General features: G+C 45.6%; 2 protein-coding genes across 2 annotated transcripts; one reads left to right on the forward strand and one right to left on the reverse strand.

Annotated features, from left to right (window-relative positions):
- Positions 1 to 11072, forward strand: lgals2b (lectin, galactoside-binding, soluble, 2b). The gene is made up of 4 exons (XM_056280013.1): positions 1 to 82; positions 6370 to 6443; positions 8592 to 8763; positions 10371 to 11072. Exons 1-4 carry the CDS (start codon positions 80 to 82, stop codon positions 10515 to 10517), a joined length of 396 nt encoding a protein of 131 aa, XP_056135988.1. The 5' UTR covers positions 1 to 79; the 3' UTR covers positions 10518 to 11072.
- A 6888-nt stretch (positions 11073 to 17960) lies between these two features.
- Positions 17961 to 19010, reverse strand: uts2r4 (urotensin-2 receptor 4). The gene has a single exon (XM_056279710.1). The coding sequence runs from the start codon at positions 19008 to 19010 to the stop codon at positions 17961 to 17963; it is 1050 nt and encodes a 349-aa protein (XP_056135685.1).
- Between the last annotated feature and the right edge of the window lie 6217 nt (positions 19011 to 25227).

Here is a 25227-nt window from a genome sequence, read left to right on the forward strand (position 1 = left end):
CCAGCCAGTGTTACATAAACCCACTCGCACGCAAGCACCGCCTTTGTCACCCGGGGCTCGAGCACCGAACACAGCCAAGATGGTAAGTAGAGAAACCAGGGGAAACACCATATCATACTTCCTATATATATATATATATATATATACCTGCAACCTTGAGAGCAGGATAAGCAGTTGGGGTAATGGATGGATAAGATTTATTATAGTCTGACTCCTGCACATTTTGCTGTAGGTCTGTTGGGTCAATGTATTTGGGTAGGCGTCGCTCAGAGACATTTACTGAACACAATCCACAAAAAAACAAAACAAAAAACCCAACAGCCATATTTAACGCCGTCTTGTACTTTAAACTTCTCTCTTGCATCATTTATTGAATACCCTCGGTAGTATTTTTTGTGGTGCCTGGTGGCCGGTGTAGACACTCTTAATCTGATATTTGCTCTGACATCATTTTAAAAGCTACTGGGCTTGCCGGTGTTTATCTTACTCTCGGTTGTGTCAACATCCTGACGGCTTCTGTCACATCAGTTTTCTGATCAACCTCCGGGACCGAGAGTGAGACGAAGAACCCAATTTCCACAACGGCAGTCTCGTCTTCAACAGGATTTTATCGGTAGCATGTTCACGAGGACTCTGCAAACTTTTAAGAGGAAGGGAGGCCCCCCGATTCAAGGTGTCATACAGTATTTTTGTGCAGCTTTAGTGGTGTGCACAGTCTGTGCAGAGCATCCTGTTCGAGGCAAGAGATTTCTGTTTTGAACAATGCATTTGGCCGTGAACTCTCTCTGCGGTCTAATTACAAGGCATCACATCAGCCTCCTTGTGTCTTGCAAGAGTTGCACCTCCAGCGAAAAACAAGAGTAGATCCGTGCAAACATCTCACGGTCAGACTGCCACCCGTACGTTGATTTTACGTCCGCAGGTAACACGCGTTTACGTTGTCAGAAGGAGACCGGCACGTTTTGACTTCTTCTTCAGCTCCATCGAATAACCGTAGAAGGACGGCCTGGTTGGCCTTGGCCGAAATGCAGGAGGTACAGGAGTGAAATACTCTGCAGAGCCAGATCAATTCTTTCTTTTTTTATATATTAATACGCGAGCTTTTGGGACTTTACAAACCTAAACACGTCGAGCTCTTTCCTCCCAGCTCTTTTTCTAACCCAACTTATCGGCGCGTCCCACAGAGACATTCGAGAGATAAGGGTCACGCGCTCCAGCTGTTGTGCGGTTGCCGCGGCTGGTGCACGGATATGGCCACCCACGTTGGCAGCATCCATCAGCACGGTCAGATCACTTTCACGTGACGGTGAATTTGTACGTACGAATATAGCCGCGCGTGAAAACGGACACTCGGGCCTCAAAGCTCAGCGACGAATGTAAGAAATCCACAAATCTGAGCCCGACGGCCTCCGAGAGCGCCGCGAAAACGTGCAAACTCCGGATGAACGGAGTATTATTCTGGAAGAGGAAGCACTGTGTGGTCAATGATAAACCAGCATTGATCTGTGCTAGGTCAGACACGGTCACTACTGGCGTGGGCAAAGTACATAGGGCCCAAAATGTTCAAATCCAATGCGTGAGCGTTGCCTCTACGATCAGGTGACACTAGAGCTATTTATAGGTTTATTAGTTGGATGGTGATCTAGCAATAATAATATATTTATGAGCGCCTTTGAGGTCACACACTTTACAAACCAGATAAGACAGTTCATAAAAGGTAACAGTGGGGGGGGGGGGGAAAGCCACAGCATGAAGATATGGGGAAGAGTAATAGAAGCTAGGTTAAGAGGAGGAGAGGTGAGGATCAGTGAGCAGCAGTATGGGTTCATGCCAGGAAAGAGCGCCACAGACGTGACGATTGTGATGTGATTCACTCCTAAAAAAAATAAAGATAAAAAATAAATCTCTTTCCTGCGCTTTTACTTTAGCACTGGTTTTGCTCTTAGATGCTTGTTTAGACGCACTTGTGACCTCTGATGACCAGTAGTTCTCCTGATTTCCTACGTTAAATGATGCACTTGTTGTAAGTCGCTTTGGATAAAAGCGTCGGCTAAGTGGCTGTAATGTAATGTATTAAGAGTAAGGAGCAGGTGGAGGAGAGCCTGGAGAGGTGGAGGTATGCGCTGGAGAGAAGAGGAATGAAAGTCAGTAGGAGCAAGACGGATTACCTATGCGCGAATGAGAGGGAGGACAGTTCAATGGTGAGGATCCAAGGAGTGGAGGTGACGAAGGCGTATGAGTTTAAGTACTTGGGGTCACCTGTCCAAAGTAACGGGGAGTGCAGAAGAGAGGTGAGGAAGAGGGTGCAGGCAGGGTGGAGTGGGCGGAGAAGAGTGTCAGGAGTGATTTGTGACAGAAGGGTACCAGCAAGAGTTAAAGGGAAGGTTTATAAGATGGTAGTGAGACCAGCTATGTTGTATGGTTTGGAGACAGTGGCACTGATGAAGAGACAGGAGGTGGAGCTGGAGGTGGCAGAGATGAAGATGATAAGATTTTCATTGGGAGTGATGAAGAAGGACAGGATTAGGAAGGAGTATATTAGAGGGACAGCTCAGGTGGGACGGTTTGGAGACAAAGCAAGAGAGACAAGATTGAGATGGTTTGGACATGTGTGGAGGAGAGATGCTGGGTATACTGGGAGAAGGATGCTGAATATGGAGCTGCCAGGGAAGAGGAGAAGAGGAAGGCCAAAGAGGAGGTTTATGGATGTGGTGAGGGAGGACATGCAGGTGGCTGGCAGAGGTTGGGGCCGGCCACACTGAAGGCCCCGTCACTCGTGGTGCAGGAGGTGGGAAGGGGGAGTAGATGGGCGTCAGAGGAACATAGTGAGCAAGTAGGTGTGTAGGGACGGAGAAGATTGGATAGGTAGGGAGGCGCGAAGCCATGGAGAGATTTATAAACAAGGAGAAGCCATTTAAAAGCGGTATTTAACTGGGAGCGCATGCAGTTGCTGACATTGCACCCATATGTCCAAATTACCAAATTACTCGTATTGGTAAATTATGGGGCGGCACGGTGGCGCTGTCGCGTCACAGCAAGAAGGTCCTGGGTTCGAACCCCAGGGGTTGTCCAACCTTGGGGGGGTCATCCCAGGTCGTCCTCTGTGTGGAGTTTGCATGTTCTCCCCGGGTTTTCTCCGGGTGCTCCGGTTTCCCCCACCATCAAAAAAGACATGCATGTTAGGGTTAATACTCCTGTCTGTGCCCTTGACCGAGGGATGGCGAGACCAACTGGAGCTGGTCCCCGGGGGCTGCATGGGGACATATGCATACAATTGCATTCGTGTGTGGGGACACACGAATGTACCCGCATGCAAGCACCCTCACACAGTTAATTTAACGTCTTTATTAATTTTACGATCTAATTGTCCATATTTGGCTGACAGGTGCATCTAATAGATTGTACAGAAGGCAAAAGAACACACTAATCCTGGAAGACTAAGTACACACGGTAGAGGGTTCCTGAATGAGCATCTCTTTATGGCTTTATTGTCCCGTCGTGACCTCTTCCTCTCAGCACTTTAACAGCTGTCGGTTACCCCGCTCTGGTTGATCATCAACAAAGTCAAGATAACCCCTCTGGTGCGTCATTTTATAGGCCACCGTGGTCTCACCGTACGAATAATCATTTACAATTTTCTCTCATGCCGCCTTTGACTTGCCAAACCTCCCTTGCAACATGGAAATTAAGAAGTTGTACCGCAAAATCAAACGTACACTTGTTGAAATTGTGATGCAAAACTTAACAGAAACCACTTTTCTTGTATGTCTGGCTCACTGCCACTCGTTGTAGGTATTGGTAACTTCAGAACAAAGTGCTTCAACTAATTTTGAACAGGGGGAAAAAATCCAATAAATGACTCTGATCTCTACAAAAAGCTGACTGTCTTATAAATTATCGTTATGCCATGAAACTCTCTGGCTGGCAACTAGAAGGTTCATTCAGCATCAGCCGCTTCTCCGGGGTCGGGTCGCAGTGGCAGCAAGCTAAGTAGGGCACTCCAGACGTCCCTCTCCCCAGCAGCACCCTCCAGCTCCTCCTGGGGGATCCCAAGGCGTGCCCAGGCCAGATTGGACATGTAGTCCCTCCAGCGAGTTCTGGGTCTACCCCGGGGTCTCCTCCCTGTGGGACGTGCCCGGTAAACCTCCAAAGGAAGGCGCCCAGGAGGCATCCTAATCAGATGCCCGAACCACCTCAACTGGCTCCTTTCGACGTGAAGGAGCAGCGGCTCTACTCCGAGCTCCCTCCGGATGTCTGAGCTCCTCACCCTATCTCTAAGGCTGAGCCCAGACACCCTACGGAGGACACTCATTTCAGCTGCTTGTATCCTCAATCTCACCCTTTCAGTCACTACCACAAGCTCATGACCCTAGGTGAGGGCTGGAACGAACAATGGTTGGAACCATGTAAATGCTTGCATGGGAGCTTTATTTAGCTTTTGACGGTTTTAATGAATCACCGTCAGGAAACACTACAGCACTCATGTACCTTCCTCTGGAACTTCCCCCTTTTCATTTTGAGCATCACACATTTAATTTCCTGCATTCTGGTGAATTTGTATGCACCAATTTGCTCTTTTTCTACATCAATTTATTGTGGAAATGTAGATGCATTTGAACTAATACAATACCCTTGGCACAAATTGGTTTGTAGATGTACCTACTATGTTATCTCATGTGCCTACTATGTTATCTCAGTTCAAGTTCATTTAAGCTAACATAAGCGTCAAGGGGCTACTGTTAGCAAGCACTAGCTAGCTAGCTAGCTAGCTGGCTAGTTCGTGAGGGGGTCTGAACTGATAACCCCAAACACAAGTAAGGCTATAATTCATCCGGAAATACGTAAGAAAATCCAACTCAGAAACCCCAAAGGTAAGAAAGGGTGGTGTACTGGGCTAGACAAGCTAGCTGGCTAGCTATGTTACTTACACTTGCTTACACCATCATTCACGCTCCGCTCTCCTGGTTGTCAGGGGCAACTGCAAGACAGCAACGAGGTCGGCAAGCCCGGCGGCAAGGTTAAAATGGTACGGTCCAAGCATAGGGGTGTAGGAAAACAAGTATGAATGACATTTTAAGTAGTTCGACTGTCTGTGTTGTTATTTTACCTTTTTTGGCGGGGGAGTTAACATGATCATTCATGATATATTTTTTGGGGGGGACAAATTCACCTCTTCTAAATATTGAGGGGGACATGTCCCCCCTGACCCCCCCCCATGAGTTACGCCCATGACTGAAAGGTTGTCTTAAATATGAAATGATACTACGGTGAAGTCCTTTACTGTCAGCCTGGGGTAAAAAGGGCAAGTCATGGTGACCATCATTATAATGTGTGTTATGGTTCTCGACCACCCGTTAGCACAGTTACCGTGGATGCCGGCAGACATACCAACATGTACTCTGGCTCTGCTGAATGAGAGAAGCTAAGCAGGTGTGGGCTTGGTTGGTACTTGGATTGGAGACCTCCCGGGCATACTGAGGTGGTGTTGGTGGGCCAGTAGGGGGCAGGCTTCCTTCTGGTCCTAATTAAAAAAATAAATAAGTCCCAGTGCAGTGATGGGGACACTATGCTGTAGGAAATGCCATCCTCCAGATCAGACGTTAAACCGAGGTCTTTAAAGATCCCAGGGCACATATCACAAAGAGTAGGGGGTTCCCTGGTGTCCTGGCAAAATTCCCAACCTGGCTGTCTTCATCTGGCCACCTAATCATCCCTCCATCTGATTGGCTCAATGAGTCCTCCCTCTCCACCTCAAGAGGATGTTAGGTGAGCTTTCTGGTGCCAAATGGCTGCCTTGCATCACCCAGGTGGGTGCTACACATTGTTGGTGGTCGAAGTGAGTTACCCCCACCAATGTGGAGCACTTTGGGTGTCTAGGAAAAGGCTATATAAATGTAGTGATTATTATGATTATTACTATTGATACAAAAACATTCTCAACATTCTTTCAGCTCCATTGTAAACATTTTGAAGCATCCTTCAGGTCACTCTTATGTAAAGGAATACCACTAAAATACAGGTTTGTTTGTGGATTTTCCCTGGACTCAAGTAGTTTCACAAAATATGTCGTAAAGCTCTATGAAACAGTACTGTCACTTTTGTGCTGTACTAGGGGAAGTCTATCTTATTGCTGTCCTCTGAGTGTTACTCCATCTATGAGAGGTCATATGCTGAAGTGTCCACTATCAGTCTCCTTTCATTCGGTCATCTATCCATTGATTCCACTGGTCATCCATCTTATCTATCTATCAGTCTATCGCTATCAGTCTATCCATCTGTCCTCTAACTATCCACCCATTCCTTTGTAAAAAAAAAATACTCGGCATCTTCTTTGCTTTTCCTCATCTTTGGTTTTATTTCCTGTTTCAGAAAATACAAAACATGACTTTCAAGGAGGGAAAGGAGCTAAAGGTCCGCGTCAAGCCCGCCGATCACTGCGCCAGGTAAGTCTTCTGAATAATGCTAATGCAGTTTACAAGTTACACATTTTAATAATGTCATGCGGTGCATGGGCAACGTTTCCCACACGAGCAAAGGCAGCCACAGTTACAGTTGTTAAGCTTCAGTATAAGGTTAGGTAGTGTTTAAGGTTATGTATGATGACATACCTGTGGAGGCATGGAGGTGTTCAGGAGAGATGGCAGTGGGGTTTTTAACTAGATTGTTTAACACAATCCTGGAAAGTGAGAGGATGCCTGAGGAGTGGAGAAGAAGCATACTGGTACCGATTTTCAAGAACAAGGGTGATGTGCAGAACTGTAGCAACTACAGAGGTATAAAGTTGATCAGCCACAGCATGAAGATTTGGGAAAGAGTAATAGAAGCTAGGTTAAGAGGAGGAGAGGTGATGATCAGCAGCAGCAGTATGGGTTCATGCCAGGAAAGAGCACCACAGATGTGATGTTTGCTTTGAGAATGTTGATGGAGAAGTATAGAGAAGGCCAGAAAGAGTTGCATTGTGTCTTTGTAGATTTAGAGAAAGCATACGATAGGGTGCCGAGAGAGGAGGTGTGGTATTGTATGAGGAAGTCAGGAGTTGCAGAGAAGTGTGTAGGAGTGGTTCAAGGTGGAGGTGGGATTACATCAAGGATCGGCTCTGAGCCCTTTCTTGTTTGCAATGGTGATGGACAGGTTGACGGACAAGATCAGGCAGGAGTCTCCATGGACGATGATGTTCATAGATGACATTGTGATCTGTAGCGAGAGTAGGGTGCAGGTGGAGGAGAGCCTGGAGAGGTGGAGGTATGCACTGGACAGAAGAGGAATGAAAGTCAGTAGGAGCAAGACGGAATACATATGAGTGAATGAGAGGGAGGACAGTGGAATGGTCAGGATGCAAGGAGTGGAGGTGACGAAGGCATATGAGATTAAATACTTGGGGTCAACGTAACGGGGAGTGCAGAAGAGAGGTGAAGAAGAGAGTGCAGACAGGGTGGAGTGGGTGGAGAAGAGTGTCAGGAGTGATGTGTGACAGAAGGGTACCAGCAAGAGTTAAAGGGAAGGTTTACAAGATGGTTGTGAGACCAGCTATGTTATATGATTTGGAGACAGTGACACTGATGAAGAGACAGCAGGAGGAGCTGGAGGTGGCAGCGATGAAGATGATAAGATTTTCACTGGGAGTGATGAAGAAGGACAGGATTAGGAACGAGTATATTAGAGGGACAGCTCAGGTTGGACGGTTTGGGGACAAAGCAAGAGAGGCAAGATTGAGATGGTTTGGACATGTGTGGAGGAGAGATGCTGGGTATACTGGGAGAAGGATGCTGAATATGGAGCTGCCAGGGAAGAGGAGAAGAGGAAGGCCAAAGAGGAGGTTTATGGATGTGGTGAGGGAGGACATGCAGGTGGCTGGTGTGACAGAGGAAGATGCAGAGGACAGGAAGAGACGGAAACAGATGATCTGCTGTGGTGCCCCCTAACGGGAGCAGCTGAAAGTTGTAATAGTAGTGGTAGTAGTAGTAGTAGTAGTAGTAGTAGTGTCTAAGTATAATATATTTATCGTGTAATACTGCATTATATGCAGTTTCTAATTACAGCACAATTTAGGTATATGTTGTCTAGTTAGGGTGTAACTTTGTGTACTGTCTAATAGAGAACATAGTTCTAGTTTCTGTCTAATTTGATACAAAGTATGGCTCGATACATCTTATTAGTGTACCATGAAGTTTGACCAATGAATTAATTAGTAACCACTTACAAGCCCTGTATACAGTATGTCTTATTGTACAGTGGTACCTTTTTCTATTTTGGCTACCAGGTTGAGGGTTGACTCACTCCAGCGTGTAAATTGAGAATTATTATGCTAACCCAGGGGTGGCACATTGGACAGGAACTAAATTCTAGCCAAGATGTTATGTAATAGTAGAGGGCTAATTAGAAGGTCCAGCTGACCAACCACTCAGATGCTTAAAAACGTGAAGCACTCTTTGATTTTGTCGTCTAATGAGAATACTGCGTTTTGAGTTTGGGGCCGTAGTCTCTTAGGTTCTGATTTTGTGGCTCGGGTGGAGGTTTTTATCAAGAGGGAAGCCACAGTGACCGGCCTTTCAGATAAACATCCGCTCCGTCTCTTACTGGCTCTGCTGCAGGTTTGCCATCAACATCGGCCATGACCCGAGCAACATCGCCCTGCACTTCAATCCCCGCTTCAACAGCAGCGGCGACACCAACACCATTGTTTGCAATTCCCTTTCCGGCGGATGCTGGGGATCCGAGCACCGGGAACGGAATTTCCCCTTCGTACGTGGGATGGAGTCCAAGGTGGGTGTGTGTGTGTATATGTGTGTGTGTGTGTGGTGCCTAAACAGTACAACTTCCTCCTCGGTGTGGTTTGGAGTGGGAGACTTTTAGAAAAAGGGAGCACAGCCCTTTCTAAAAACACAGCCATTCCTTGCTAAGTTGAGAGGTTGAGGTGGTGTGGCCTTGACTTCACAAGACTATTGCTAGCTAGCTAGCTAGCTAGCTTGTTAACTGGCATGAAGTTGCTCAGCAACCGCTACTATTCCGTTGCCTGCCAACACAGGGATCTCTGGTTCGAATCCCCATGTTACCCCCGGCCTGGTCGGGCGTCTCTACAGGCACAGTTGGCCGTGTCTGCAGGATGTGGGTATGTGTCCTGGTCGCTGCACTAGCGCCTCCTCTGGTCGGAGGGGGAACTGGGGGAAATAGCGTGAAACTGGTGAAACTCCTCACTGTCAGGTGAAAAGAAGCGGCTGGCGACTCCACATGTCTGGGAGGAGGCATGTGGTAGTCCGCAGCCCTCCCCGGATCGGCAGAGGGGGTGGAGCAGAGACTGGGACAGTTCAGAAAATAGGGTAATTGGCCAAGTACAATTGAGGAGAAAAGGGGGAGGAAAGGGGGGGGGGTCCAAAAAATTTTTTTTTTTAAAACAGGAAACAGACCAACTGACAGAGTGACTGATGAATTTTTAGGTTATTTCACGTTAAACAACTTTCTGTTAAAAAACAGAAAGGGCCTTGAGATTGGAAGAGGTGGTTTTTATTTGACTGGATCTTCAACCGCAGCTTCCACAACTCGTTATTCCCAGCCAGGGAGAGGTTCGGTCAGGTGCGGCCCAGTTTGCCCCCGTAACTTCTGGGGTATGTTGGATGTGTTCTCGAGAGCCACCCCCCCCACCCCCCCACTCCCCACCTCCACACATACACACACATATTTGTTGTTGGGGGTTCATAGCCCACAAGTTATATTCCGGTAGAGGTTTTGCAGACCAAACTTTTCTGCTAATTTTTAAAAAAAAAACATTTTTACTTGTGGTTTCCTGGTGAGAGATTTCTGAGCATGCATGCATTTTTGGTTTTGGGTTGTTTTGCAGAAACTAAACAGACACACCCCTTCACAGCTCGCAGCTGCCAAGTACAGCAACCGCATCCGAGCAGCTGTGTTATAGCCATTCAGCGATCCTCTGACAGGCGAAAGCGTTGGCTCGGGATCTTAGCTCCTTAATATCTGTGGCAGCGGGTGGAAATTGGTGCCCCCCCCCCCACCACCCTTATGTGTGGTGTGACACTGTGGGGGGTCAACAGACACCACCCTGCCCAAATGGTGCGCTCGTCAATCTGTCATAACTACATCGAGAAGACGATGGCTTGTATGGACTCATGAAACGGAGCGGCTGAGCTATACGTCTGCCTAGATGTCTCTCTAGCGCCACCTTGTGGTAAACTGCGTAGCCCCCCTTTACACAGATCTTTTCAAGAAAAATTCACATTTTAAAGCTTTGCTCAACAATTTCATAGTTGCGATTGAGTCATATATGTCTTCTGATGTGGCGGGTCTTCTTCTCACTTCTCTTCTCTCCCCCCCCCCCCTCCCTTGTGTCTCTTGTTCCTGTCGTCCCGTTCCTCCAGTTCTACATCAGCTTCAACAGCTCCCAGTTTTACGTCAGACTTCCTAACGGCTGCATGATGAACTTCCCCAACCGCCTGGGGGCGCCGCAGTACAACCACTTCGAGCTCACTGGAGACGCCAAGATCGTCGGCATCAAGATGAAGTAGATGCCGACGCCTTTTATCCATAACCTTTTATCCATAACCTTTTATCCACAACCTTTTATCCATAACCTTTTATCCATCACCTTTTATCCATAACCGTTTTAAGTTTGATCTGATATAGAAAGCAACGAGCACAAACCTGATAATCTCTCGGAGCCGGTGAAGTTCATGCAGAAAAAAAAGTGAAAGACCGAGAAAAATGCACACCACTTACGCGTACCGCTTCAGCTGTGTTGTAGTGATAATAAATGACCACGAGAGGGCGACAGACCGCACAGCTTGACATTTATAAATGTGAAAGGCCCAGAAAAATGTCAGTGAATGTTCTCATTCATCCACGTCTTGGTTATCCAAAGGAGTTGAATCAAAAATGCGTACGACCAATGCTTCAGCTGTTTTGTAGTGATAATGACCACAAGAGGGCGACAGACCACACAGCTTGACATTTATAAATGTGAAAGACCCAGAAAAATGCATATCTCCGCTTCAGCTGTGTTGTAGTCATAATAAATGACCACAAGAGGGCGACAGACCACACAGCTTGACATTTATAAATGTCAGTGAATGTTCTCATTCATCCAGGTCTTGGTTATCCAAAGGAGTTGAATCAAGTGCAGCTGGACTTGATTCAACTCCTTTGGATAACCAAGAAAAATGCGTACGACCAATGCTTCAGCTGTTTTGTAGTGATAATGACCACAAGAGGGCGACAGACCACACAGCTTGACATTTATAAATGTGAAAGACCCAGAAAAATGCATACCTCCACTTCAGCTGTATTGTAGTGATAATAAATGACCACAAGAGGGCGCAACTTGACATTATACTGTGGACGCCACTCTAGTTTTTTTTTTTTATTAAAAAACCTGCGGGAAGGAAAAAACCCTTTGTTTGTTGTTGTTGGGATATCAGTTTTGATTTTTCTAATTTTTTTTTATGCAACAGATTGAAACGCCACCTACACGCAGTATTTCCGTCTGTCTGTCCGTCCATCTATCTGTATGTCTGTCTGACAGGCAAACACAATGACCAGATCATACACCACTTACCTTCTCCACGTTATTCAGACATGACGTGTGGGTTTTTACAGGGCTGTCAGTGCTAGACATTATCAGTCAATCAATCAATCAATCAATCAATCAATCAATCAATCAATCAATCAATCAATCAATCAAGTTGCATTTCACATAGCGTTTTTCTAGCTGCGACAACCACTCAAAGGGCTTCACAGTTCATTCACCAGTGACACCATATAGCTTATCCCATTGAAAGATCAACAGACATCCATTTACCTGTTATCATTTTCAACCCTGCCACGCCGAGTTCACCCCTGTTATTTGATACTTTTTTATTAATATTTTGATGATAATGAGAAATATGAGGTTAATGGTTGTTGAACTGTGTATACAATTTACTGGATAATAAGAAATAATATGAAAATCTAATCGAATTCTAACGTTAATGCATATGTTTGATGGAATACGGAGGCCGATCTTGGATAAAGTTCCAATTACCTGCTTCAGCAGTCAAATTTGAGTATTTAAAAACAACATCACACTTGGAATACGTGATCTTAAACAAGGGACAACTTGTTATTCAGGCTCTGCATATGTCCTGAATAGCTTTTACAATCATATTCACGCAGGGTCCAAGTTGTCTGTGACGGGGTTGAACTCAAAATAACTATTGGTGAGGAAGAAATGCCTCATAATGATTTTTGCCTGAGGTCGGAAAATATATTCTCTCAAAGGTTTAACTAGTCTACCATCAGATATAGTGATCAGTGATGCAATTATTTGAGGGTTTTTTTCCAAAAATGGTGAGAGCCAAAAGGCACCCATCTCAGAGAATCACCCATGTTATCTAGTTAACGTGCTAGTTATCTGTAAAAGTACTGGTTATCTAGTTAAAGTGCTAGTTATCTAGTTAAAGTGCTAGTTATCTAGTTAAAGTATTAGTTATATGTAAAAGTGCTAGTTATCTATTTAAAGTGCCAGTTATCTGTTAAAGTGCTAGTTATCTAGTTAACGTGCTAGTTATCTGTAAAAGTGCTAGTTATCTAGTTAAGGTACTAGTTATCTGTTAAAGTGCTAGTTATCTAGTTAAAGTACTAGTTATATGTAAAAGTGCTAGTTATCTAGTTAAAGTACCAGTTATCTAGTTAAAGTACTAGTGATATGTAAAAGTACTAGTTATCTAGTTAAGGTACTAGTTATCTGTTAAAGTGCTAGTTATCTCGTTAAAGTACTAGTTATATGTAAAAGTGCTAGTTATCTAGGTAAAGTAATAGTTATCTGTAAAAGTGCTAGTTATCTGTAAAAGTGCTAGTTATCTAGTTAAGTACCAGTTATCTGTAAAAGTGCTAGTTATCTGTAAAAGTGATAGTTATCTAGTTAAAGTACCAGTTATCTGTAAAAGTGCTAGTTATCTGTAAAAGTGCTAGTTATCTAGTTAATGTACTAGTTATCTGTTAAAGTGCTAGTTATCTAGTTAACGTGCTAGTTATCTGTAAAAGTACTAGTTATCTAGCTAAGGTACTAGTTATCTGTTAAAGTGCTAGTTATCTAGTTAAAGTACTAGTTATATGTAAAAGTGCTAGTTATCTAGTTAAAGTACCAGTTATCTAGTTGAAGTACTAGTGATATGTAAAAGTACTAGTTATCTAGTTAAGGTACTAGTTATCTGTTAAAGTACTAGTTATCTAGTTAAAGTACTAGTTATCTAGTTAAAGTACTAGTTATCTGGTAAATCCAGCTAGTTTTCTAGCACATCCACAGCCTGTATGTGTACTTGTCATTCCCCATCCAGAATGGACACGCAGCACGACAGTATTACCGGTGGCTGTCAGTGTGAGATGGGAGTCGTTGTCAATGCCATTAGTGTTTAGAATTGTTTCAACTGTGTGATCATTTTAAAAGACTTAAATAATTTCAAATACATAAAAATCCTTTGCAAAGATACCTTTGATAAAGCTGAATGTCATAGTTTGAGTCTGTGTATAATCTTCATCTGTTAAACTGCTCTTTAGCATGGCACCTAAAAGAGCACAAAATAAAAAAATAGAATAGAAGGGAATAGGATAGAATGGAATAGGGTAGAATGGAATGGAATAGGGTAGAATGGAATAGAATAGGGTAGAAGGGAATAGGGTAGAATGGAATGGGTAGAATGGAATAGGGTAGAATGGAATAGAATAGGGTAGAAGGGAATAGGGTAAAATGGAATGGGTAGAATGGAATAGGGTAGAATGGAATGGAATAGGGTGGAATGGAATAGGGTAGAATGGAATAGGGTAGAATGGAATGGAATAGGGTGGAATGGAATAGGGTAGAAGGGAATGGAATAGGGTAGAATGGAATGGGTAGAATGGAATGGAATAGGGTAGAATGGAATAGGGTAGAATGGAATGGGTAGAATGGAATAGGGTAGAATGGAATGGAATAGGGTAGAATGGAATAGGGTAGAATGGAATAGGGTAGAATGGAAGCGAATGGGGTAGAATGGAATAGGGTAGAATGGAATAGAATGGAAGGGAATAGGGTAGAATGGAATGGAATAGGGTAGAATGCAAGGGAATAGGGTAGAATGGAATGGAATAGGGTAGAAAGGAATAGGGTAGAATGGAAGGGAATAGGGTAGAATGGAATAGGGTAGAATGGAAGGGAATAGGGTAGAATGGAATAGGGTAGAATGGAATGGAATAGGGTGGAATGGAATAGGGTGGAATGGAAGGGAATAGGGTAGAATGGAATAGTGTAGAATGGAATAGGGTAGAATGGAATGGAATAGGGTGGAATGGAATAGGGTGGAATGGAATAGGGTAGAATGGAATAGGGTAGAATGGAATGGAATAGGGTAGAATGGAATAGGGTAGAATGGAATAGGGTAGAATGGAAGGGAATAGGGTAGAATGGAATGGAATAGGGTAGAATGGAATAGGGTAGAATGGAATAGGGTAGAATGGAAGGGAATAGGGTAGAATGGAATAGGGTAAAATGGAATAGGGTAGAATGGAATAGGGTGGAATGGAATAGGGTAGAATGGAATGGAATAGGGTAGAATGGAAGGGAATAGGGTAGAATGGAATGGAATAGGGTAGAATGGAATAGGGTAGAAGAGAATGGAATAGGGTAGAATGGAATAGGGTAGAATGGAATGGAATAGGGTAGAATGGAAGGGAATAGGGTAGAATGGAATAGGGTAGAATGGAATGGAATAGGGTAGAATGGAATAGGGTAGAATGGAATGGAATAGGGTAGAATGGAATAGGGTAGAATGGAATAGGGTTGAATGGAATGGAATAGGGTAGAATGGAATAGGGTAGAATGGAATGGAATAGGGTAGAATGGAATAGGGTAGAAGGGAATGGAATAGGGTAGAATGGAATAGGGTAGAATGGAATGGAATAGGGTAGAATGGAATGGAATAGGGTAGAATGGAATGGAATAGGGTAGAATGGAATAGGGTAGAATGGAATGGAATAGGGTAGAATGGAATAGGGTAGAATGGAAGGGAATAGGGTAGAATGGAATAGGGTAGAATGGAATGGAATAGGGTAGAATGGAAGGGAATAGGGTGGAATGGAATGGGGAAGTGAGAGAGACACGGGGAACTAATTAAATTGGGACTCAGGTGAGATGAGGCACATTCCTGCAGGGACAATTTGCAGGAAGACTCCAAGAGACGTGGCTCCAGCCTGAGGAATGTCCAACGATGGCTCCACATTCCATAGGGAGAGATGAAGCGGCCTGTGCATGTGTGCTATGTAGTGCATTTTGTGAGTCTATACGTTTGTGTGTGAGAGAAAAGGTGGGCGGGGGAGACGTGTGTGTGTGTGTGTGTGCGTGTGCGTGCGCACAAACCAAAAAGGTCGAGCTTGCGTCCAGCGCGTGCTTCAGAAGACGGAGAGGCCGGATGTCATTTCTGGCGGTTGATGGCACAACTCCATATGGAAATCCTATCATTTTTGAGGTGCCTGGTGATTTAGAATTAAGGGGTTTGGTCTGGTGTGTTTCCATTTGGGTTTCCATGTGGGCACAGATGGCAGTCAAAACCATGCCAGAGTCACCCCCACCCCCCCCCACATGGTTCAAACTACATGGACTTGGTTGCATGGACGGCACTGTCCTAATTCATCTGCAGTGTTTTTAATTGTTCATAAGTATATTGTTGGTTGGAGTTGTCTGTGTCGCTGCCACACCAGTTTCACATCTGGCAGAAAGTTGAACTTGGACTTGAATTTGAAAGAAGTGGAATCAGAGACGTTAGACCGAACACAAGTCCTGAGACCCTGCGGCCTCGTACGAGGACGTGCTACACATGCACATTTCTGCACCACATACTTCATTCTGCTTCACTTAGGCCTGTTGTCCTCATTCGTAGACACGTTTGCTGCCACCTAATGGTGCCAAAAGCACACTACACGTATCAGTGTAAAAACAAGATGGCGGCCATCTCAGCCCAGTCACTCTAGGGCCGATCCGCACCCAAAAGTGGACAAGGTACAAAACCTCATCAAATTCTATGGTTAAAACTTGTTTATTTATACTTAAGGGACGTTTGTAGTTTGATATGGCACGCAAATTTGACAAGTTATAGCAACAGTAACAGGCTGCAACGCTGCTAATTATGAAGTACTCGTTTGAGGACATTACGCCAAGGTGTAAAAGTAAGCAAACCAGCAGTTTACGAGAGTATAAATAGTTCTTGCATGTGGTACAAATTAGTCTACATTGATTTTTATTTTTTTAGTCTTATGTGAAACATTTCCGGGGTATGTTTCTCTGTGAAGAGCGGAACGATTGCTGAATGCAGTAGCAGCAGACAACTCCGAGGTGGAGGATTTGTCTGATGGTGATGCTGATGATCCTGTTGTGGAAGAAGATTATGTCAGCGTGGTAAAAGTGTTGACAATGAAAATGAGCCAGGAGGAGCCAGTGGACATGGTGAGCGTAATGACAGTTCCTGTTTGAGTTCTGTCCTTTCAACAACAACAACAACAACAACAACAATAACAACTGGGACTGCAGATGCAAATTAGCTGCCGGCTAACTCTGGTGCAATTGTAAAATTGTGCGTTGTCCCTGTCAAATAAACAATAAACTAAACAATAACAACTATGATAACAACAGCAAAGAAAAAATGTGCCTCAGTTAGACTGCATACGTGATTTACCATTATCTATGACTTCTGAATTTATGGATGGTCACTACCACCTGCAGTTGGTAAAGGCCATTCCTGCACGTTGAACCAGGAAGTAGCTCAGCAAGCTGATCGACCATTGATCGTACTGGGCATTTATTGCAGTGTAAGTTGAAAATTAACTTTTAACTTGTAAAATTCACTTCCACTTCTAAATACGTGGTTTAGATAACCGGGTCCCCAGATAGCAAAACTGCTGTGGCCCGGACCCGTCCCACACCCGACACTTTCATCTGGCCCACATACCACGTGGAATGATGGCACTTGGGCGGTCCGCTCCTGTTTGCCAGATCTGGGCCAGAACCGAGCCATAGCAATGCCGCATGTGCCACATATTTGCCAAAGGTGGCCCATATTTGTTTTGTGATATTTGGACCATATTCACCATTTAGCACACGGGCCACTTCAGGGTCACATCCAGATCACATGTTGCCCAGAGCACCGCATCTTTGCCCAAAAAGGCCCACGTTTGATTTGGCATATTTGGGCCATATTTGCTATTATACATGTGGGCCACTACAGGCTCACATCCATTTTGTCAGGGCCAGAAGAAGGCCGTCAGTGCTGCATCACTGCCTGAAGTGGCCCACATCCAGATGCTATCTGGGTTAAATTGGACTTATTGAAACATGTCCGATGCTCATGTTTGGTAGCCCTGTAAATTGTAAAGCCGATTCCAGTGGCTCCAAAATCTCCAAAATGAAGCCGGTGAGTGAAATGGTGTACTAAATGATATGCATGATGGCAAAAGCTACAAAAACAAGACCCAGGTTGTAAAACATGGAAATTATCCTTTCACTGACTCCGTGCCTGCAAATCAACCATATGGAGGGAGATTGGGAGGTAAGAGGACAAAAAGATATCTCCTCAGAAATCAATCAATCAATCCTTTATTTGTGTAGCACATTTTATACATTAAAATGCAACGCAGTGTGCTTCACGTTATTTCAAAGCGCACCGCAAAATAGGTACAAGAAGAAAAAAGGGAGCAAAAATAGGGTAAAAGCATAGGGATAAGGAGACAATTAAAAAAAATAACCAAGTTAAAATGAACTAAACAATAAAATAGAGTAACAATAAGGCACAACATCACATGTATGTGCAAGATTTCCCAGCTATACGGAGAAGTTATTTGGAAAAATGTGCCCATTTGCATCACAAGTGTTACTTTGTTTAGTCTCACGAGTCTTCGGTATTTCACATTTCCTCTCTGTATACCTTCAGTTAACAGGAAATATTATTCGGCTAAAGGCCCTGCTTGGGAGTGCTTATGGCTGACCCGGGGTCAGCTCTGCTTGACCCTGCAGACTGACCTTTCTGGGCCATGTAGTCTTTGTAGTTCCTGGTCAGCAGAGTGTAAAACAGAGGATTAATACAGCTGTTTCCATAGGTTAGACATGTGACAAAGAAATTCACGTAATTGTGTGTAGCCGGAGACAGAGCCCTCAGGGACTCCGGAGAGAACAGCTTTGCCAGCTGCCATCCCCAGAAAGGCAAGAAACAGGCCCAGTACACCACAACAATGCAAAAGACCATCGACACCACTTTCTGTTTGAGGCCTCTCCTCCGGGCGGAGAGGCTGCTACCACCCAAGCTAGCCTGCACCACCCAGTACCGTCTAGCTAGCGCTGCATACAACCCCACAATTACCAGTCCGGGGACTAAGACACTGGTGAGGAACAGGATGGTGAGGTATGTTTTAAAGGCCTCGGGGGTCCATGTTGGGAAACAGATCCTTTTCACCACACCAGCTCCGTTGGGTTTTCCCACTCTCAGCCGGATCATCACCATCATAGGCAACGTCAGTGCGAACGCCGCCCCCCAGATCAGTCCTGCCGCCAGCCGGTGCCTGCGGGAGGTGGACCCGCGAGCACTGAAGGGCTGGGCCACCGCGCGGTAGCGTTCCAGGCTCATAGCGACCAGCACGAAGACGCTGGTGTGCATGGTGAGAAGGTCCAGACTCAGGAGGATGCGGCAGCCGGTTTCGCCGAACAGCCAGTCGTGGATGAAGTACGTGCACACCACAAAGGGGATGGTGGAGAGGTAGAGCAGGTCGGCCAGGGCCAGGTTGAGGATGTACACATACATGGAGCCCGTGCAGCGCAGCGCAGATGAGCGCATGACGACAAGGGTGTAAATGTTGCCCACCATGCCCAGGGTGCACACCATCAGGAGTGTGCTGCCGAGCAGAGACGTCACCCACAGTCTCCCACCTCCTCCTCCTCCACTGCTGGACCCCTGGCTTAAGACGGGTCCCAGATGTGTATTTATAGTGCCATTGGGAGTGCAGTTCATGGTAGGTCCAAAGTTGACAGGTTAGAGGTCAGGTGCCAGGTCCACGCAAGCAAAAACTCGCTCGATTTGTAATGAACAATGCTCACAGCTCTCCTGTATGGAAACAGAGAGCTCCTACAAAACGGTTCAATTAGTACTCGCAGTGCTGTGAAAGGATTTAAAAAAGAAAAAACTCAAACCCTTTGGGCTCTTTTTAATCCCATTCTCTTTACCTCCGGCAGCCGACGTTCGGACAAACTTGGAAGATGGCCCCTCGTTTATAGAGAACGGGAGCCATGGGCTGGGGTCTGAAAAGGGGCACTCTCATCATAATTCCACAGGGAATTATTGTTATCCTCATTAAAATGTTTAAAACAAATCCAAGAGTCGACAGACGGAGCAGGTGGCAAGAGAGCACAGGGGCAATTATGCTCAGCGAGGCAACGGCCTGTGTCAGCCATGCTAATCCACAGAGGAGTTAGAGGAGAGGGCTGACACAACTGGCAGCTCTCATTTGGAAATGCTTACTCCCAAACAGCGCGGCCACGACTTCCCATAATCACAAAAGCACTTGTCCTTAAATGGGGATTAAGGCGATCAGGAGGCCTCGCGGGTTAGGTGTCCTCGTTCACAGATTACAGCAAATTGACTGAATCAAACAGGGGAGGGGGGGGGTTTGATGTAGTGACAAGCGAGAAGGTAACTGAGATGGAGGACCTGGATTCAAGCCTCCATGTCAGCGTATTTAGGGGTCCTTAACTCGGGCAGTGCATATGTTGAATTTCTTCAAACCAGGAGGTCAGACAGACCGTAAGCAGGCCGAAGTAGTTTCGGCAGATCAACAGGGTGGAGATGGTGCTGTCGATAGTACTGTCTGATGCTGTTCTGCATGTGACCCTGCACACTGACCTCTGTTGATGAGTGAGCAGACGGGCCGAGCAAGAACAAGATGTCACTGTCGGCGTCCAGGTAGCGTGGCGGTCTATTCCGTTACGGATCTCCGGTTCGAATCCCCGTGTTACCTTCGGCTCGTTCAGGCGTCCCTACAGACACAAATGGCTGTTGGGAAGCCGGATGTGGGTGTGTGTCCTGGTCGCTGCACGAGCACTTCCTCTGGTCGGTCGGGGCGGCTGTTTGTGGGGGAGGGGGAACTGAGGGGAATAGCGTGATCCTCCCACGCCCTACGTCCCCCTGGCGAAACTCCTCACTGTCAGGTGAAAAGAAGCGGCTGGCGACATGTATCAGAGGAGGCATGTAATAGTCTGCAGCCCTCCCCAGAACAGCAGATGGGGGGGGGGGGCAGCAACTGAGACGGCTCGGAGGAGTGGGGTTATTGGCCGGATACAATTGGGGAGAAAAAGAGGGAAACCCCCCCCCCTCCAAAAAATGTTAAAAAATCAAATTATAATATAGCAAATACACAGCGGAACCAAGTTCTGATCTCTCTTTCTTAACATCCTCCTGCAGTGCCCTGAAAAGATCTGTTTTATCTATCCTAGAAGGGAGTGGCGGCAAATCACTGCATCCAGTTTGAAGGCACCTCCTCCTCCTCCTCTTTTCCTCCAACAGCCAACCCAGATTTCTAGACTCCGGTCATATTAGATCCAGTGTAGCGGTGAATGTCTTGTTCCCCATTCACTCAGCAAGGCTGCACTCCGCCGTGGCGCCACCGTCCATCAGAAAACCGGCGCGCCTTCTTCCCACGGGAGGGCGGCTCCTCAACACGTGGGTTGAGCAGGGTAGAGTCCAGCACGCCTCGGGGTCTCGGCGTCGAGGCGGTACTGTTGTGTCTTGTGTGCTTTGGAGAGCCCCGATCATGCCACCCCTCCTCCTTCCGTCTGCCCCTTTCTCACCTCTGTGAAAAGCTCGCACGAGCCTATGGATTTATGAGGTATTCGCCCCGTCACCCGACCCAGCGATAACTGGGCCCCGGGGTGGGCTTTCACCAGACACCTACCAGTCACTCCCGGAGGACAGTGTGCATGCGTGTGGTACACACGGACATGACACTGCCCCGCCGCCTCCCTACCTCTGCCACTAACACACACGCGCGCATGTCGCACACACACACACACACACGTTTGACCATTTGGTTTACTTGGCTAACGTGCAACTTCGCCCGCTAACCCAGTAGAGCTGTTTTATGCAGAAGATGGTATCCTGAGCACAAACGCTCTGATTTTACCTTTTGATTTCCTGGGCTAACATGGACCATAAGTCTATGTTAGCCCAGGAAATCACCTGATTTCCTGGGCTAACATAGACTTATGGTCCACCTCCTGGATGCGGTCCATGTTAGCCCAGGAAATCACCTGATTTCCTGGGCTAACATGGACCATAAGTCTATGTTAGCCCAGGAAATCACCTGATTTCCTGGGCTAACATAGACTTATGGTCCACCTCCTGGATGCGGTCCATGTTAGCCCAGGAAATCAGGTGATTTCCTGGGCTAACATGGACCATAAGTCTATGTTAGCCCAGCCTGGGCTAACATAGACTTATGGTCCAAGTTAGCCCAAGAAATCACCTTGTTAGGTGATTTCATTCATGGGCTAGCATACTACCTGCATAAATCACCTTATGCAGGTATGCTACGCACGCGTGTGTGTGTGTGTGTGTGTGTGTGTGTGTGTGTGTGTGTGTGTGTGTGTGTGGTAGCAGCTAGCTAGCCAACTCTTAACTCCTAGGTTAGGTTAGTTACACACACACACGTGGTACACACGGGCCACGTCGGGGTCACATCCAGATTACATGTTGCCCAGAGCACCACATCTTTGCCAAAAAAGGCCCACATGTGATTTGGCAAATTTGGGCCATATTTGCTATTATACATGTGGGCCACTTCAGGCTCACATCCATTTTGTCAGGGCCAGAAGAAGGCCGCCAGTGCCGCATCATTGCCTGAAGTGGCCCACATCCGGATGCTATGTGGGGAGGATGTGGCTAACATAGGACGAGGAAAAAAATGAAGTGTATTAAAAATAAAGAGAATTCCCCATTTAGTTCTGAAGGCCGGGGACATGACACTCACGGCATTAGTGATCTTATTAAAAACTGTGGAATGATAGTGCCGTCATGTCATTCTTCCATAGTTTACTATGAACAGCTTGGTAATCAATATCTTAACAACTGTAACACAGCATGGGGAATTCAGGTGTGGGGGGGGGGAACTTGCAGTAGATACCCCTTGATCTGAAATGGTGTTGCTGCCAACTGTTTTTCTATACTGAATATTTAACCAAATATTTTGCAAAATACCACAGGGGGGCACTGTTGAACCAACTATTACTTGGAGCATTTCCAATGTTCAGATAACCCAGTGGTGTTGGTAATTTGGTTGTGAGGGAATTACATGCAGAACTTGAGGTTTGCCAATTAAAACCCACACAAAACTCTTGCGCACCTGCAGAAATTCACATTAAACCGAGAAAGCAAACTGTACAGGTTTCTGAAGTTATGGCCTCCAATCGAATCAACATTGGGAGAAAATAAAGTCTGTGACCGTTCGGACTGATATAAACCAGTTCTCTACATCAGTGTTTCTCAACCGGGGGTCCGCGGACCCCTAGTGGTCCGTGGTGTAATTAAAAGGGGTCCGTGAAAATAAAATATCTTTTAAAAAAAAGATCCTATGACATTTATAGAAATAGGATTATTTTACTCAAATGTGACTGAGACCTTTATCTACCTAAACTATAAAGGGTAACAGGACTTTTTTCTCTAATTACATCTGTTTCACAAGTGTAATTTATTGTATTTTAATAAGAGATCTCGCTCCCGTTTGCATTGTTAAAAGTTACTGCATAAAAATTCTGTTTTGTTACATATATCTGAAAGTTACTGAGTACATATTCTGTTTTGTTACATATATCTGAAAGTTACTGAATACATATTCTGTTTTGTTACATATATCTGAAAGTTACTGAATACATATTCTGTTTTGTTACATATATCTGAAAGTTACTGCATAAGAATTCTGTTTTGTTAACTATATCTAAGTTACAACTGAAAGCTCTTATTTTTGCCCCAAAGAGTGAATAAATGCTATAATGCAATTTAAAACGCAGTTTCTACTGTTTCTATCAAATTGCAACCCCCCTCCCCCAAGATCAGGTGGAGGGGTCCTCAGGGTAGATCAAAAATACGCAGGGGGTCCAGGACCCCAAAAAGGTTGAGAACCACTGCTCTACATCCATGTTCTTCATCGTGAGACTAGCACTAGTCTACCAAAACTACTGGTCAACAACATCCACACTACTTTGGTTGGTTAAACGAACGTAACCTCTGGGCGTCCGGGTGGCGTCTATTCCGTTGTCTACCAACATGGGGGTCGCCGGTTCGAATCCCCGTGTTACCTCCGGCTTGGTCGGGCGTCCCTACAGACACAATTGGCCGTGTCTGTGGGTGGGAAGCCGGATGTGGGTTTGTGTCCTGGTCGCTGCACTAGCGCCTCCTCGGGTCGGTCGGGGTGCCTGTTCGAGGGGGAGGCAAGCTTGATCTTCCCACGCGCTACATCTCCCTGGTGAAACGCCTCACTGTCAGGTGAAAAGAAGCGGCTGGCGACTCCACATGTATGGGAGGAGGCATGTGGCAGTCTGCAGCCCTCCCCGGATCGGCAGAGGGGGTGGAGCAGCGAAGAGTGGGGTAATTTACCGGGTGGAATTGGGGAGAAGGGAGGGAGAACGAACGTAACCTCTTAATAGCTAGTGCTTTTCAAAGGTTAATCCATATTCAGGAATAGCACGTGCAACTCTAACACAGATAACTGGCCTCGCCCGCCTAAGTGTTTGTTTCCTTATTATGTGGAATTGGCACATGGGAAGGCCCATGTGTGGGCCCTGTGATGGACTGGCAGCCTGTCCAGGGTGTCTCCCCGCCTGCCGCCCAATGACTGCTGGGATAGGCTCCAGCATCCTGCGACCCCGATTGGGATAAGTGGCTTGGATAACGGGTGGATGGATGGATGAAACCTCTTACAGCTACAATCCTCACGGTTTACAAGCAAAACAACAACAAAAACAACAAATAAAAGAAGACCTTCCTTTTTGTAGGTCCCCCCCTCCCCACTTAAAATAATTCCTAATCCACGACTATTCAAATCACAACTGCTTTTGCGCAGTTGTTCGTTTTATCGTGTTTTATCTTATTTTATTTGGTCAATTAGGACTCTCCTGGGATCACGTCTTCACCATAGCCACGTGCAGAATGAATAAGGTGTTTATTTAAGGCCAAGCTCGTGAAAGACTCTTGCTAGAAGATGCTACAACATTAAAGCTAAAACTCAGATGAAATCACAGTTTGGGTTTTGGCCCTGGGGGAGGTGACACAACAGCACTGGTGGATTATACTGGAGTTGGAGTGTTTAACACCAGAGCATTCACCAGAACCACAATGAGATGACATCAAGTGAAACCAAAACAAGGATCTTCAGAATTTCTGCTTGTTTTGGTCTACGATACTTCCACCTGTAGCCGTATCCATTTCTGCCACGTTTCATCGCTCAGCATATGCCTGAATCCATTGTTAACTTTGATACAATAACAAATCAGAGAACCGAGTGGGATGTTGTTTTTGAATAATGCAAATTCAATTAACAATTCAGACTGAGACTTCAAAAGGGGCTCTTTTTAATGTTGAGCAACATGCTATTAGTAAACCTAGCTATTTCACTCATCATCAAATAAAGCATGGATTTTGCTGAAAAAGTAGGAGTAACGTGTTACCACCCGACTGGTGGTTAGAAGATTTCAATTTAAAGCTGCTGTAGACAACTTTTTAACCCCCCCCCCCCCCCCAGTGTTTCCAGGTGTTTTACTGTTTGCGCCACTGTCGCAAAGACAACTGGATCACTTTCCATTTATTAGCAGCCTGGCTGCTGTCCAAAGCAATAAACAACTGTAAGAATCCCAATTTGAACTAGAAACCCTGATCTCGGTGCTATGATAAAGGCAAAGTAAAATATCTGGTAGTATTAACAACAAGGCAGGTTGTGTTACTTACTGATCCAGCAGAAAGAATGCCAACTGAATGTCGGTTTGGAACCTTCTCAAGTCCTGGGTGTTGTCAAATTCTGTTTGCCCATCAAGATCTGCCCTCCCCCCCAGCCGGAGTTCGATACAACACTGGGATTCTTGGTTAACCTTAACTTTACCTCAAACTCACCCTGACCTTAACCTACCTTAACCTAAGTTCAACCTAACCAAAAGCTTACCTTGACCTAATCGTAACCGAAAGCTAA

The sequence above is a fragment of the Lampris incognitus genome, chromosome 5, assembly GCF_029633865.1.
Source record: "Lampris incognitus isolate fLamInc1 chromosome 5, fLamInc1.hap2, whole genome shotgun sequence".
Taxonomy (NCBI): Eukaryota; Metazoa; Chordata; class Actinopteri; order Lampriformes; family Lampridae; genus Lampris; species Lampris incognitus.